This window comes from Heterocephalus glaber, unplaced genomic scaffold (genome assembly GCF_053883595.1).
Source record: "Heterocephalus glaber isolate CG9 unplaced genomic scaffold, H.glaber_assembly_v1.0 deba00001564, whole genome shotgun sequence".
In the NCBI taxonomy this organism is placed as follows: Eukaryota; Metazoa; Chordata; class Mammalia; order Rodentia; family Bathyergidae; genus Heterocephalus; species Heterocephalus glaber.
Genome location: NW_028258351.1, coordinates 19,211,744 through 19,225,822, shown reverse-complemented (window position 1 = coordinate 19,225,822; position 14,079 = coordinate 19,211,744). Strand labels below are relative to the sequence as shown.

The 14,079-nt window shown below is 51.1% G+C and overlaps 2 protein-coding genes and 2 long non-coding RNA genes across 14 annotated transcripts in view; 2 read left to right on the top strand and 2 right to left on the bottom strand.

Moving 5' to 3' along the window:
* LOC106010442 (uncharacterized) overlaps positions 1-14,079 on the top strand; it is a 41,006-nt gene that overhangs the window by 9,810 nt on the left and 17,117 nt on the right. For 2 of the 7 annotated variants that reach the window (XR_015443223.1, XR_015443225.1), the window contains exon 1: positions 12,951-13,694. This is a non-coding gene — a long non-coding RNA (uncharacterized LOC106010442). Of the gene's footprint in view, positions 1-12,950; positions 13,695-14,079 lie in introns of those variants that run through there. The other 5 variants (XR_015443228.1, XR_015443230.1, XR_015443227.1 and 2 more) reach the window with 5 other exon arrangements.
* Positions 424-2,772, bottom strand: Tnfsf13 (TNF superfamily member 13). 3 transcript variants are annotated; one of them, XM_021238143.2, is made up of 6 exons: positions 2,232-2,438; positions 1,778-1,886; positions 1,619-1,666; positions 1,341-1,459; positions 991-1,129; positions 424-746 (listed from the first exon to the last, which is right to left on the bottom strand). In XM_021238143.2, the coding sequence occupies exons 1-6, from the start codon at positions 2,436-2,438 to the stop codon at positions 637-639; spliced, it is 732 nt and encodes a 243-aa protein (XP_021093802.2). In that variant the 3' UTR covers positions 424-636. The 3 variants fall into 3 exon arrangements, with proteins under 3 accessions (XP_021093802.2, XP_012932245.2, XP_021093805.1); XM_013076791.3 differs by having other exon boundaries at positions 1,808-1,886; XM_021238146.2 differs by lacking the exon at positions 1,619-1,666 and having other exon boundaries at positions 1,808-1,886; positions 2,232-2,772.
* LOC110344371 (uncharacterized) lies at positions 1,303-4,322 on the top strand. The gene is made up of 4 exons (XR_002386933.2): positions 1,303-1,465; positions 1,867-2,044; positions 2,319-2,476; positions 3,265-4,322. It is a non-coding gene; the product is annotated as an uncharacterized LOC110344371 (long non-coding RNA).
* Positions 3,130-12,884, bottom strand: Tnfsf12 (TNF superfamily member 12). Of its 3 annotated transcripts, none has more exons than XM_021238148.2 (7): positions 12,655-12,859; positions 12,449-12,496; positions 11,819-11,891; positions 11,015-11,068; positions 10,897-10,932; positions 4,526-4,650; positions 3,130-3,380 (listed from the first exon to the last, which is right to left on the bottom strand). In XM_021238148.2, the coding sequence occupies exons 1-7, from the start codon at positions 12,811-12,813 to the stop codon at positions 3,213-3,215; spliced, it is 663 nt and encodes a 220-aa protein (XP_021093807.1). In that variant the 5' UTR covers positions 12,814-12,859; the 3' UTR covers positions 3,130-3,212. The 3 variants fall into 3 exon arrangements, with proteins under 3 accessions (XP_021093807.1, XP_012932243.1, XP_012932244.1); XM_013076789.3 differs by lacking the exon at positions 3,130-3,380 and adding an exon at positions 3,559-4,328 and having other exon boundaries at positions 12,655-12,884; XM_013076790.3 differs by lacking the exon at positions 3,130-3,380 and adding an exon at positions 3,559-4,328 and having other exon boundaries at positions 12,449-12,493; positions 12,655-12,879.

Below are 14,079 nucleotides of genomic sequence, written 5' to 3'. Positions count from 1 at the left end.
GACGGACGCATAATAGATGTGTCTCTGGAGATAGTCACGGAAACGGTTCCCAATAGAAGTGGGCCGGGGATTTTAGCTCAGTGGTTCCGCCGCCTTCCTCGCTAGCGCAAGGTCCCAAGTTCGATCCCCGGTACCAAAAAAAAAATCTTTACCAATAGACAGAAGTGAGGCTGAGACTTATTGTTAGGTGAAAAAGTAGAGGGTACCTGGAGAGAGGCTTGGCATAGGGAACTAGGGATTTTCCCTAGCAGAAGGAGCCTTCCCGGACTTCTGACAAGAGGTAGGATGATTCCCTCAAACAGCCGCTAGATGGTGGTGCTGTCCTGGATGCATTCCAGTGGACCCATAGCAGGTCTGGACAGTGCCTGGCACCCTCCTTCCAACTCCCTTCCACACACAAACACAAGAATTTAGGGCTGGATGGAAGATAAAAGCAAGATATTCTACCTCTTTAATATCTGTTAACTCAGTCTAGGATATGGGAGTGGAAGAGGAAAAAGGAAGAACAGAATCATAGAGTCAAACCCAAATAGAGGTTTCTTTTCCTGATCATTCCCCATCTTTGTCTAGCCCACTCTGCCATCTCCAGTATTTACCCACCCTGGTCTTCCCAGCTCAGAACGACCTTTATAACAGTCACAGTTTCACAAACCCCAGAAAGGTTCCATGTGGAGCGAGACTAAGTTTCGCCTTTGCCCGGGGAATTATGACACTGAGAGTATCCCCTTGGTGTAAATGGAAGACACCTGAGAAAAGAGAAAACAGGTGCTCAGTGAAGCACAGTCATCCAATCACTGATGTTTCACCCTGCCTTCTCTGGCTCCACCTTTCCTGTGTTTTCTGTCAGGACCTAGGCATTGTGTCCTTTGTTCCTCGGATCTCCCTCTCACCCAGGCTTTCAACCCCCTACTTTGTTCTCCACACCACTACCCCTGATTAGTAGGTCCTTTTCTGCTCACATTTGTCCTCCACTGCCCACATGGCTCTCACCTGCACTGTAGCAGCTATTGTAGGCCCTGTCAGGGTCAGAGGGCATGCTTCGTATACATCGAAATAGAGTCTCCTGCCTTCCGTGGCCTTCCCGAGAGACCACCTGACCCATGGTGAAAGTCACATCATGAAACAGGACCTGGCAGGTAAGGGAGGACATATTGAAGAAAACCAGAATGGCATGGCTCAGTTCTGAGAGGCCTTAGGTGCCCTGATAAAGGAGCCGGGGAATGAAGTCATTTGGTACAGAGAGATCAGGAACCCTCAGTATGGGACATACAGGCTCTGGGAGAAGAGTAAAGAGCCAGCCTCCAGGCCCCCACATGAAGCTAGGGTATGTCTGGGGTTACCTGGCTATACAGCAGATAAACTCCAGCGTCCCAGACTCGGACAACGAATCCTTGGGCCTGCAGACCTCTTCCACGCCTGAGAGCTGGCTGCCACATCACCTCTGTCACATCAGAATCCTCTGGAGGTGAGGAGTGTGGCTGTCAGGATTTCTTTGCACTCTAAGACACACACCAGCTCTCCCCTTTACATCTCTTAAGATTCTTTTGAGCCCAGGTGCCAGCCCCAAGGTCCTGGTTTGTGCCTGCCCCCCAAAGCCATTATTTAAAATAGTGCTCACCCTTGGAAGTAACGTTAATGGGAACAAGATGTAGAACTGAGCGCTTCTCTGGGGAGAGAAGGAGGAAATCTCAGCAGTGTCCCCCTACCCAAGGGCCCTGGTGTTCACCCTCCACTCTTACCCAGGCTTGGGCTTGTGGTCCCCATGCAGAACAATCACCTCCCACCCCTACTGTGCCCAAGGGCTCACTCTTCCGCTTCTGGGTGAGCACTGCTCTCCTTCTCCTCCATCTCTCCCCATTTTCCCAGGCTTCCAGGACATCAGGACTCTGCTCATGGAAAGAGGGTCAGCATTAGAGCCAGACGCAGGGGTCCCAGAGGATCTTCCTTCTCAGGTTTCCACCATACCCCGAATGCCTCAAATCTCTCATGCACCTTTCCTCAGCACTCTGTGCCTTGGTGCTGGCTGCCCTCCAAGATCTGTCAGGTAAAGAAGTGTTAATCTTTAACAGTTTCCTTTCCTGGAATGGCTGCTCCCCTGACTTCTATACTCAGGACCCTCTTTGCATCCACTTGAAACTTTGTAGACTGGGAAATTGGAACCAAGAGGCCCAGAGATCCCGCCGCCACCCATCTCCCCACCCCACCCCAGACTGCCCTTTCCCTTCACTCACCTGCTGAAGGAGGCTCTCCCAGGGATACCCTTCCCCTTTCTGGGAGGGCCCTCCGCTCTTCTGCAGCTGGCTCACTTCCCTCCTTAGGCTTCGCAGCTCTGTTTGTTGGGTCAGCAGAGCAATGGCACAAGCCACAGCCCCCAGAGCCGCCCCCCAACTCAACCAGAGAGCAACTGAGAGTGCCGACTCTCGAACTGTGCCACCCATGTTGCCCAGGGACTCTTTAGGAGCTAGCGAGAAAGGAGGTGAGACTGGCATGAGCCAGGGACCCTGCCAACAGCTGTGGCCTCAGGAATGGGGTGGCAAGGAGGTGGCTGGGGAGGGGAGGGTGGGGGTGCAGGCAGTGGTGTAGAAGGTGTTATGCAAGGGAGAAATAAAAAGGAACTTGAGAATAAAAAGGAGGGAGAGGGAAGGCAAGCTGGGGGTACTATTGGTGTTCCTGGCACCCTGCTGTGGAGCTAGTGTCACCTTGAGACTCCCCCCAGCCTCAGGAGAGTTTGGTGCCAGTCTCTCTAGGAAGGACAGGGCTGCCAGTGACACCCAGGAGGAGCGGCCAGGGCTTAGGAACGTGGGGGTGGCCCCAGAGTTGGGGGAGGGAAGGTTGGCTGGCTATGGGGCATGGTGCCAGGAGCAGGGATGGGGGACATGCTGGGCAGTGTCTGGGGTGAGTGTAGAAGATCCTCTGGGCCTGGCATGGGAGAGTCTCCGTGGAAGTTTTCTAGGGGTGACTGAAAGTGAGAAAAGGGAGGTAGGGGTCGGCAGGGAGCAAACCAGAGACAAACTGGCTGGGTGCTGGGGTTAAGGCTGGGCCCGGGTGTGTTGGAATAAGGCTTACACTACTCCCTGTGCTGAACTTGGCAAGCCGGACTTCCTGTTTCCGAGAAGAGTTCTTACATAAGGCTCTGGACAAAGACAAAGAAGCAGCCCCTAGCCCCTCAGCCACTTCAGGATTCTTCCTCAGGACCCAGGGGCCTAGATTCCTCAAATGCCCAGCCCTGGTATCCAGCCTACTGACTCTGGGCCCTCCTTCCAGGGCAGCTTTCCACCCCCATCTCCCAGCCAGCACCTGCTGAATGTCCTGAGGTCTTCCAGAGAAAGGGCTCCTGCTCCTCCCAGCCAGGGATTCCCCGACAGGAGGAAGTTCGCCTCCTAGGGAAATGAGGCCACCTCTGTAGTACCTTGAACGGAGGACCGGTTTTTTCCAGTGCACCTTTCTGCTCTCTGCTCACAAATGCCAGTTGGAAACATGCAGGTCTCTGTTCCCTAGTGCCCAGACTCACTTTCCATAGCCCTGAGCTACCCTGGGCCCCAATAAAGAGAGAGACACTATGATTTATTCTCTTTAATATCCACTTATCAACATTTTGTCACAATAATAATAAAAATAATATCTGTTTTCAAAATCCACAGGGAATTATCAAGGAGGGAATTTGTCTTGGGCTCTTACCCCTCACATTTGGAAAGTCCTGGGCTAGTCCCAGGCTCTTTGGCTTCCAGCCACAAGGTCCAGCCCTTCTCAGTGCCTGAAGCCAGGTCTTCTGGACCTATCGTTACCCACAGGGTCAGTAAACACAATGTTCTCGGGGGTGTGGCCAGGGGGAGTCAAGGGATAAACTGAGGCATGGAAAGATCAGGGGTTTGGGAGCTAGTGAGGTGGGTGGGGTGTAAGAGAGGAATGGGAATATTTATGTGGAATGGAAAACATGTGAACAAGCCCTAGCAGCCTGTGGAGGGAGGGGCAGATCTGGAGCCTGGGATGGGTTCGGGTGGGGTAGAGGGGATCAGGTGTTTAGAGAGCTGTGTGGGGAGGCAGCAGCCTAGAAAATCTGCTGGGAGGCTGGTCCCTCAGTGAATTTGGAAGAGTCCAAAGTAGGTGAGGAAGGGGGCAGCTTTGAGATGGGCCCAGGGGAGGGTTCGGATCCGAAGGGAGGACCCTGCCCTCAAGGGCAACAGCCCAGACACCTGACAGAGTCGAAGCTGGGGCCCGAGGGAACTTGCTGCTGTGGCTGAAAACTCCTCCAGGCAGCGCAGGGCCAGCACATCATCCACCAGCAAGTCCAGCTTCAGGTAAACAGCCTTCCCCTCATCAAAGTGCACCTGGGCAGGGGGAGGGCTGGCAGAGTCCAGGCCTCTGCTTGCCCTCACCTGGATTTCTAATTTCTTTAGAGACCAGGCACATCATCCCTCCCAAACCCTAAATCTTCCCTCCCCAGCCTTTAGCCTGTCCCCTTCTTTCACCCCAAATGAAACCTTTCTCAGTTAAGGTCTTACCCACGGAGCCGGATAGTGCTTACCTGACAGTACAGGTAGTAGAGCCCAGCCCTGGTGACTCTAAATTCCGCAGTCTGACGATCATAGCGCAGAGGGTTGGAGCTGTTGATTTTGGCTTCTTCCCAGCCACTCACTGTCCCATCCATACCTGAATGTGGATGTTAGGGGATAAGAAAAACCCCCTTACCACCCCACATTCCTCAGGGATCCATTGAGTTTATAAACGTTTAGAACCCCTCTTAATCACAGAAGATATCGATTGCCCAGCATGTGGGAGGAGCTATGCTCTATGGAGTTCATGGGGCAATAGGACATCGTGTGAAGAAATCTAACATACATCAGCAGAAAGATTCAGGACAAATTGTCACGACTGGTCACTTCCAGGGAGAAGAGTAGGATTGAAGGAGAAATATGGGGGCTTTTTACTCCATCATGTTTACACTGTTTGTTTCTTTTATGTTGAGAATGTATATGTACATTACTCAGATCATTAAAATTAGAATAAAATGGGCCGGGGATTTAGCTCAGTGGTTTCACTGCCTGCTGCACAAGCGCAAGGACCCGAGTTTGATCCCCGGTACCAAAAATAAAATAAAATAAGAATAAAATGACACCCAAATGTCCAACAGCTGATGAATGGATAAACAAATGTGATAATATCCACACAATGGAATATTATTCTGCCATAAGAAGTGCCACATGAATGAATCTTAAAAATGTTCTGCTAAGAAGTCAGTCACATAAAGAGCACATATTGTATGATCTCATTTGTAGGAAATGTCCAGAATAAGCAAATCTAGTCAGAAAGGAGATTATTGGTTGCTTATGGCTGGGGAATGATGGGAATAGGTGATGGCTAGCAGGTACAGGGCTTCTTTTTGAGGTGAAGAAAATGTTGTAACGTCACTGTGGTGATTGATGCTCACACAATCTCTGTGAATATACTAAAAGCCACTAAGTTACACTTTTGTGTGTGTGGGACTGAAGATTGAACGTAGGGCCCTCACACCAAGCTACATACCTATCCCTTTTTTATTTGGAGACAGGGTCTCTCTAAGTCACTAAATTGCCCAGAATGAGCTTGAATTTGTGATCCTCCTGCCTCAGCCTCTCAGGGTGCTAGGATTACAGCATACACCACCACACCTGATTTGAGTGGTACTTTTTAAATGGGTGAGTTGTATAGTGTGTGATGTATATCTCAAGCTATTACCAACACACACACACCACCAAAAACAAACCTTAAAGATGTAGCTCAAAGCCCTTGGCTTGCATAGGTTCAATCCCTAGCACCACAAAAACAAAAAAGTAACTCCTAGAGCTCGGGTAATTGCACACTATAAAATAAACAATAGTGCTAGAACTGTCAGGTGCTTTCCCAGGTCCTCCCATCTTAAATGCTTCACCTAAATTAAAGGCTCCCCAATCACAGTGCTCCCTCCCACCATCCTACCCTCCTGGCTTCATCCATTCCTGCTAGCACCACCGTCATTTCTCCCTTAGGGCTTTGTGCTGCTCTTCTTTCCAAAATTTTCCCCTTTCCAGCACTTTCTGTCTCCCTGGGCCAGCCAGCCATAGCCTTGCGCTCCCCCATCAATCCCTTCACATCTCCATTTCTTTCCTAGTGGTCAACAGCAAGAGAACTTGTCAGGAGCCATTCTACATAATTTTTTGGGAAAATCATCTCACAATTAACTTACAATTAGTCCTAGTCTTCTTGCCTACAAACCAGCTATGACATGCTGAAACATAACTCTATTTTTGCCTCCGGTCACAGCTGAGACCTCAATGGTCCCGTGATGCTATGACACTCAAGGGCAAGAACATCAGTTGAAGACATCCTGGTTCCTTGAGAACCTAGTAGTAAGAGAAAGATTTCACCTGGGGAGGGACCTACTGTTGTAAAAACATCTTCGCTCATCTTACTATCCTAATCAACATAAGCTTCTCATGGACCTAAGATCCTCATCAGCATAAGATCCTCATGGTCATAGGATTACTGCCACCCTCCAGACATCTGATACTTCCTCTGATTATAAGATCTTTGTCAATTTAGGATTATTGCCACCCTCTGAGTCATCTGTTACTCCCTATGAACCCAGTAAATAGGGCAAGCTCCAGGTGCCTGCATCTTTGCTGTCCAGAGCAGCATTAATTAGGCCTGGAACCCAGCCTCTTCTCTTCGTCTCGTTTCCTGTCTTTATTCTCTAATTCACTTTGTGCTGTTGTAGTTCACAGGAGACCAGGACTCACTACAGGGGTTCTGGTAACATCCCCTTTCCCTATTCCCTACAAGAATTTACCTCATTTATCCATCCATGAGCTAATTTGGGGTCTGACTCCCTTATGAGGGCAGGGATGGCTTCTTCAACACTGTAATCCTGGCACTTGGAGCTGGACCTGGTCTGAGCGGGCACCTGGTACACATTGGTGAGAAAACTGAGGGAATGCCCATTTTCAAGAAAAATGTAACTCTCAAGCCAGGCTTAATGGCTTGATTATACACTGTGTATCCAGGAAGCTGAGGTAGGAACATGCAAGTTTGAAGCCAGTCTGGGCAATTTAGCAGGACTGTATCTGGGAATGTAGCTCAGCACTCCCTGGGTTCAATCACCAGCAACACACACACACAGACACAGACTTACATGTAACACTCAGGATTGGAGGTATAGCTCAATGGTAGGGTGCATCCCTACCATCCACAAGACCTTAGGTCAGATCCCCAGCATCAAAAAAAAGTAGCTGGGTGTGATAGCATACACCTGCAATCCCAGCACTGGGAGACTAAGGGAGGAAGATCACAAGGTTGAGACTACCTTGGGCAATTTAGCAAGAGCCTGCCTCATGAAAAAATAAAAAGGAGTTGGGGGCCGGGGAATTTGCTCAGCGGCATAGTGCCTGCCTGGCAAGCGCGGGGTCCTGAGTTTGATCCTCGGTACCAAAAAAAAAAAAAAAAAAAGAGTGGGGATGTAGCTCAGCATTCTCTAAATTTAATCCCCGGTACTACAAAAAAAAAAAAAAGTTACTTTCACTGGATTTTTTTTTTTTTTGTACCAGGGATCAAACTCAGGACCTTGTGCCTGCCAGGCAGGCACTATGCCACTGATCTAAATCCCCAGCCCTGGATATTTTTATTCCTACCTGTGAGTTATCACAACTTATCCCTTGTGAGTCCTGACCCAGTATTTCTGCATCCTGCTAACTCCTGCCATCTGAATAGCAGTGGGCTCCTCCAGTTCATCTTGACCCAAACTGAGCTGACTCCCCTCACTCCACACTTGCTTCACTGTCTCTATCCTGCATTTGGGTCATGGTTCCACTCCTGGCTGTGTACCCAAGCCTCTGTCTCCCCTACCCACTTTACTCACTGAGCACCATTTCCTGTCATTTCTGCCTGGAGACTAGCTCTGTCCCATCCAGTCTGCTTCCTCTACAAAGCTGCAGAGTGATGCTTCTGAACTGCTGACATGAGCCTGCCTCTCCTCAAATTACCTTTCAGTGGCTTAACTAAGAATCCAGGCTCCATCTGTGATCTGGGTTCTGTATTTCATCTTCTCCCACCCTACTCTCTCCCTCTGGCACTTTCTGCTTCAGCCACACTGAACTTCTCACAGCCCTTGGCTTCATCAGCCTCTTGGCAAACTCAGGGCTTTCACACCATGGTTCCTTCACCTGTAGCATCCCTGACCCCTTGTTCCCCTTACACTCAGACTTCAAGGCCCCGTGTTGTTGTAGCAAGGAGTCCCTCACTCCACTGTAAAGTTGTCTGTCTTCCTCTATGCTGCCATGGATCTTTGGCTCCTTTCATTATTGTTCATGTCATGCAGTACTGGTATGTAACTACACATATATACCGTCCTTTGTCCTGGAGTGGTGACTCCTTGAGCACAGGTGTGGGTGTGACTTGCTGTGGGCACCTAGCTGGATCACTAGCAAACAGCAGGTCCTCAAGTGAATGGATGCCTGGGTAAATGCCAAAATAAGAGGTCTCTGCTGAGTGGGGGAGTCCAGCCTGGCCGTGCAGAACAGCCTGGGGAGAGGGGAGGGGAGGGCATCCTGGCTGGGAAATCAGCTTGGGCAAAAGCAGCCTGTGGCCACCAGGCACAGTGTGTCTGGGACTATGAACAGTGCCTGGGCTTACTTGTCACAGGTGGACATTTCAGGCTGCCTGGCCACTTACCTGTCCCCACCAAGATGGTTTTCATCTTCACTAAGACAAGGATTTTGTACCACCTCCCTAGTTCCCCAGAGGAACTAGAAGTCCTCAGGAAAAGGCTCCCTTACCCCCACCACTAAATCTACAAATCCACCTGTGCTCCTTTAACCCCCTTGTGGTGATGCAAGATGTGTCCTCCCTTCCTGTCCCTCCACCTTCTTGGACATGTCCACGCAGGTCTGCTTTCCTTTGGCCCAGCAAGCCTGCCTCTATTTCTAGGACACAAACCAGCTTCAAAACCTGCTCCCCCTGCATAGGAGCTTCATGACCTCAGACAAGCTGTGTAAGCTCCATTTGTGACATGGGGGCAACCAGAATATCTTCCTTGTAGGGCTATTGAGAGGGTTAGATAAGATTTTAAAAGTGTATGTGAGACATAGCACCTACCCTAAAAGCACTCAGTAAGCCCTAGCTAAAGTAAATATATGTACATCTTGCTAAAAGGACTACTTGATCCACTTCCCCCTCCTCCACCTGCGGGCCCATTTCTCTGACCCTTGTCACAGAGAAAGTCCTAAAAAGGGTTGTCACTGTCTTCAGTTCCTTATTTTCCATTTTCTCCTCAACTCAATCCACAGTGGCCTCCTGCCTAACTGCGCCACTGAAACCGCCCTTGTCAAGGTCACCAGTTGACTTTTATGTTACAAACCAGCAGTCATTTTTGTGTTCTCATCTCATGCGACCCCTCTGCTGTTTCCACACAGACAGCTATACCCTCCTTGAATCAGTGTCTTCTCTTAAATCCAAGACACCACCCTCCCCTGGCTTCCTCTCTCTCTTTCTCTCTCTCTCTCTCTCTCTCTCTGCTTCTCAGTCTCCATGGCCAGCTTTCCTTCTCTGCCCCACTTCCAAATGGCTGAAAGCTTTGGGGCTTTATTCTGGGGGCCCTCATTCTCCTGGTGTCTTACCCAATCCTGTAACTTTAAATACCATGCATATGGCCATAACTTCTGACTTTGTATGTCCTCATAAAGCCTAAGCTGATCTACTATACCCAGCCTTCTATTTGTGAAATGCACTTTACCACCATGTGTCCACTTGCTTATTATTAGACATCTCAAAGTTATTCATTTACACCTTCCAGCCTATTTCTTCACTGGTCAACCCCATCTTAGGAAATGACACCACCATTCCCAGTTAAAAATCTAAAAATAGGGCTGGGGATTTAGCTCAGTGGTTCCGGCATCTGCCTCGAAAGACACCTGCCTCGAAAGCGCAAGGTCCCAAGTTCGATCTCCGGTACCATAAAGAACCAACAACAAACAAAACCCAACAACAACAAAACCCTTGATGTCATTTGCGATTCCTCCTTTTCTCTTAGTCTTCACATCCAACCTACAAGCAATCCCTTTATGTTCAAGCTACATGCTGAATCCATCTAGTTCTCTCCATCTCTGCTGCCGACACCCTGAACTAAGCCACCTCCATGTCTTGCCTCGTGGAAAGGAGAAAGAAGTTCTGAATGAGGGAACAACATGTGCAAAGTCCAAAAGAGGGGCACGAGGGTGTCAGCACCTCAACCGTGGAGAATGCATAAGGGTGTTCTGGGAAGTGAGATTGACACCAAACCACCAAGAGGCTGGAAGCCACACAGAAAACCAATGGGACAATGACATGAAATTGTCCCATAGGAGGGACAGAGTGGAGGGAGAGGGAGAGTGAGCAATGGGGAAGAGGCCAGAGCTGGGTTTGAGGTTCTGAAGTCATGGTGGTGAGGTGGGGAGTGGGGTAGGAATGGAAAAAATGAGCAGAAACTAGAAATGTTTGGAGGAACAATGACCAGGGCATGAAAACTCATACAATACAGAAGGGAAAGAAGCCAGGTGTCGTGGTGCCCTCAGAAGGCAAAGGCAGGAGGTTTGTTGAAAGTTTGAGGCCACCCTGAACGACATAGTGAGACCCATCTCAAAAAACAAAACAAAAGGAAAGGATCACAGGTGCTTCTTGGAGAAGACTGGGAACTGAGGGTAAAAACAGGAGCCACTGATTTTGTGGGAGATCTGGAGAAGAAAGGAGTCATCCCAGGGTCCCATCCCTGGGCCACAGAGAACCAGGACTTTCATAAACTGGATTCTGTGGATCCTAGGCTTAAGGCAGGGAAAGAGTTAGAAAACGAGAGTTTGAGGCCAGTGCTGCAGAGGATCAGAGGGGAGCTCAGAGGTGGGGACAGGGTCTCACCTGCCTGCGCTCCGTCCTGTCCCGGTCGTGGGTGAACTGTAAGATACAGGAGAGTTGATGAGACCTGTCCTGCTCCTCTACCACCCCTCCTCCTGAGCATGGGTCACCCATTGCCTACCTTCATAGTGAGCTGCAATTGCTCTTCGAGCCCGTATTTTCCGGCCTTTAGGTGCTGAAAATCAAGGAAAGAGAAATGAGCAGAGCAGACTCCAAGGAGGGAACCAACCACTCCCCAGCCCCACTCCCCTCTCAGGTCATGGCACCCTTAGTCTTGTCCAGACTCAGAACTGGCCTCATAACTTCAGCCCTCGTCTTCTTCATAAGTGGAGTGACTATATATTTTATCATCCAAATTGGGATACTTTGGAGAGCACAAGGGACTGCTATTAATAATTGCACCAGACTTCTGGTGTAGCTCAGTGGTAGAGCTCTTGCCTGGCACACACAGGACCCTGGATTCCATCCTCAGCACCAGGGGAAAAATGTCACACAGAGATAACAGATATAGGCCAACACAGTCCTGCCCATGCCCACTGTGATGCACGACCATGTGGCCAGCCCATTCATACATGTTTTTGCTTATTGAGACCCAGGCCTCTGATCCATCCTCATCAGCACTCCAAGGGTCCTCCTAACTCCTGGTCATTTCCCCTTCATATTTGAGGTAGGATATTCAAGAAGCAGGTCCATGTGACAAAAGAAGGTTCAGAGCAAGGGTTTTAATTCCTAAATTCAGATCTCAACTAGTTAGCTGCACAACTCTGCACCTCCCTTCATACTCTGTGCCTCAGTTTCTCTATGAGGAAAGCAGTTTTTGCTCTGTCCACTTCATGGGCAGATGCACAAAAGCAGTAATGAACCCAGAAGCCACCATAGGCTGGCCATTCTTGGCATTCTTGAGCTGAGACAGAGGGATGCTCACCACTTCTGCGAGACCGGACTAGTTTCTGGAAAGGCACAACATCCTGGCTCTCCTCTGTCTGGGGATTCAGTTCCTAAGGGAATTAAAGGCAGAGCTAAACCAGGGCCTCCCAGAGACATAATCTGAGCCCACCAGGGCTGGTCAGAAGAGCCACCAGCCAGCAATAGGGACAGTCTTAGAGACAGATCCAAGCCCTGGGGTGAGGCCCCTATCACCCCTTTCTAGAGACCAGCCGCACCTTCCAGCCCCCCTCCCTAACCAGCACAAACCCTGTGCTCTACAGGCGCGCTGCACACATGCCCACCCGTAGCATGCACAGGGCGCACACTGCATACAACAGCATCCATTTCCCACAGAGGCCCATATATCTATAGCCCCACTTCACAGCCAATAAACACTTCATATTTAGGTGGAACAAACCCCTCACACACATGGTCACCCACACACCCACACCCACACACACCTGTGCATGCTGGTGCACCCACACACATGCATAGGAACACACTCATGCATGAGGATCTTCATGCACACATGACAACACCTCAATATAGCTGGCAGAGCTAGCACACATTGCAGTCTCAGCCCACTTCGCCTGTCCAGGAGCCAGCACACAGTGCCCAACCTACTCACCCGTGGCTCCTGGTCCTCTGCCTCCAGCTCCCCCTGGGAAGGATCCTGCTGTGAAGGAGGCAGTGTCATCCTCTCCTTCTCCACCTGACATCTTGCCCTCCACCCATCCTCGGGTTCCCTGGCCCTCTGCCCACCCGGCCCCCATCCACTCCTCTGCAGTCTTCACTCCTCATGTGCCCAGGGAGGGCTGTGCTGCGAGGCCTCACCTGGGCAGACAGCGATGCCCGGCTCCCCAGGCTGACCACGGCTAGCAGGAGGCCAAGGCAGGCCAGCGCCAGGCCCAGGCCCAGCACAAGCGGGGCCAGTAGGGCGGTGCCCGGCTCCCCCCGGCGCCCCCTCCGCCTCTGGCTCCGACGGGCGGCCATGGGGGCGGGGGGCTGTGCCTGCCTCACCGCCCCCCCATCCTGGGACCCGGGGGATCGGGGGAGGGGGAGCCGGCGGGCGGATCTGGCTGGGGAGAGGGAGGGGCAAGGGAAACGGGGCGGGAGGGGGGATGAGGACAGGAAGCCGGACACTGTTTGTGTGTGATAACTCTGAGCTTCTCCTCGGCGGGCGGGCGTCCGCGGGCGGAGGTTCGGTGCGTGTGAGGGCGGCCGCGATGGAACTGTGCATCTGGTGGCCCTTCCCGCAGAGGCAATCGAGAGGGTGCGAAAGCAGGAACTCCACCCAGGCCTGGGTGCCAGGTGACCCGGGCCGGGGCCCCAACTCCTCCGGGGCTGCCCCTGCCTGCGGGCTCCGACCCGAGGAGCCAGCACACGTCCCCCGTGGTAGGGACTGTGCCCCACTCGGCGCCCTCGCGGGGACGGCCGTCCAACCTCCACCTCCACCTCCTCCTCCTCCTCAACTGTAGACGCACTTCAATTTTATCAGCGGCATTTAAGACTGTTCTTTCCAGGAAGTAACTGGAAAAGAGCGTGCGAACATCTATTCACTTAGGTCTTGTGTTCACTTCTTTTTTTTTTTTTTTTTGGTACCGGGGATCGAACTCGGGCCCTTGCGCTTGCGCAGCAGGCTGCGAAACCACTGAGCTAAATCCCCAGCCCCATTGTGTTCACTTCTTTCAGCAAAGCAGTTCGAAGTTGGTGGAGACTTCGGCGTCTTGCAGCCAGAGAGGGCAGAGGTGAGAAATGGCGCGTCCTGCTCGTGTGCCCACGACGGCCTGGCTCGGGAACGCGGCGCCATTTCAGCTGACAGCAGAGCGAGTGGAGCTCTAGGCAGACCTACAGGAGTCCAGTAAATGAATTTGGTAAAAGTGGGCCCTTTTTGCCATGGAAACAGTTTTGTAAACAGAAAGGTCCTCAAAAGTTCGTTTAGTCTGTAATGGTCTGCTCATTTACAGTGAAGAGCAGTAGAAAGCAATATTGGGGGTGGAGGCTGGGGGTGAAGCTCAGTGGGAGGGCACTTGCATGTGCAAGTCCCTCAGCCCGGGCCCTTCCTCCCTCAGCCCGGGCCCTTCCTCCCTCACCTCTCTCTTCTCACTCACTTCCTCTGGGCTCCAGCACCTGCTGAACTTTAACTTCTGCTTCAGGGTCTCAACACAGTTATTCCCTATACTCTGAGCCCCCGCGGGCGGGAGCAGCTTATGTCACTTCAAGGAAGTTTTTCAGGTCATCTTTTTTTTTTTTTGTACA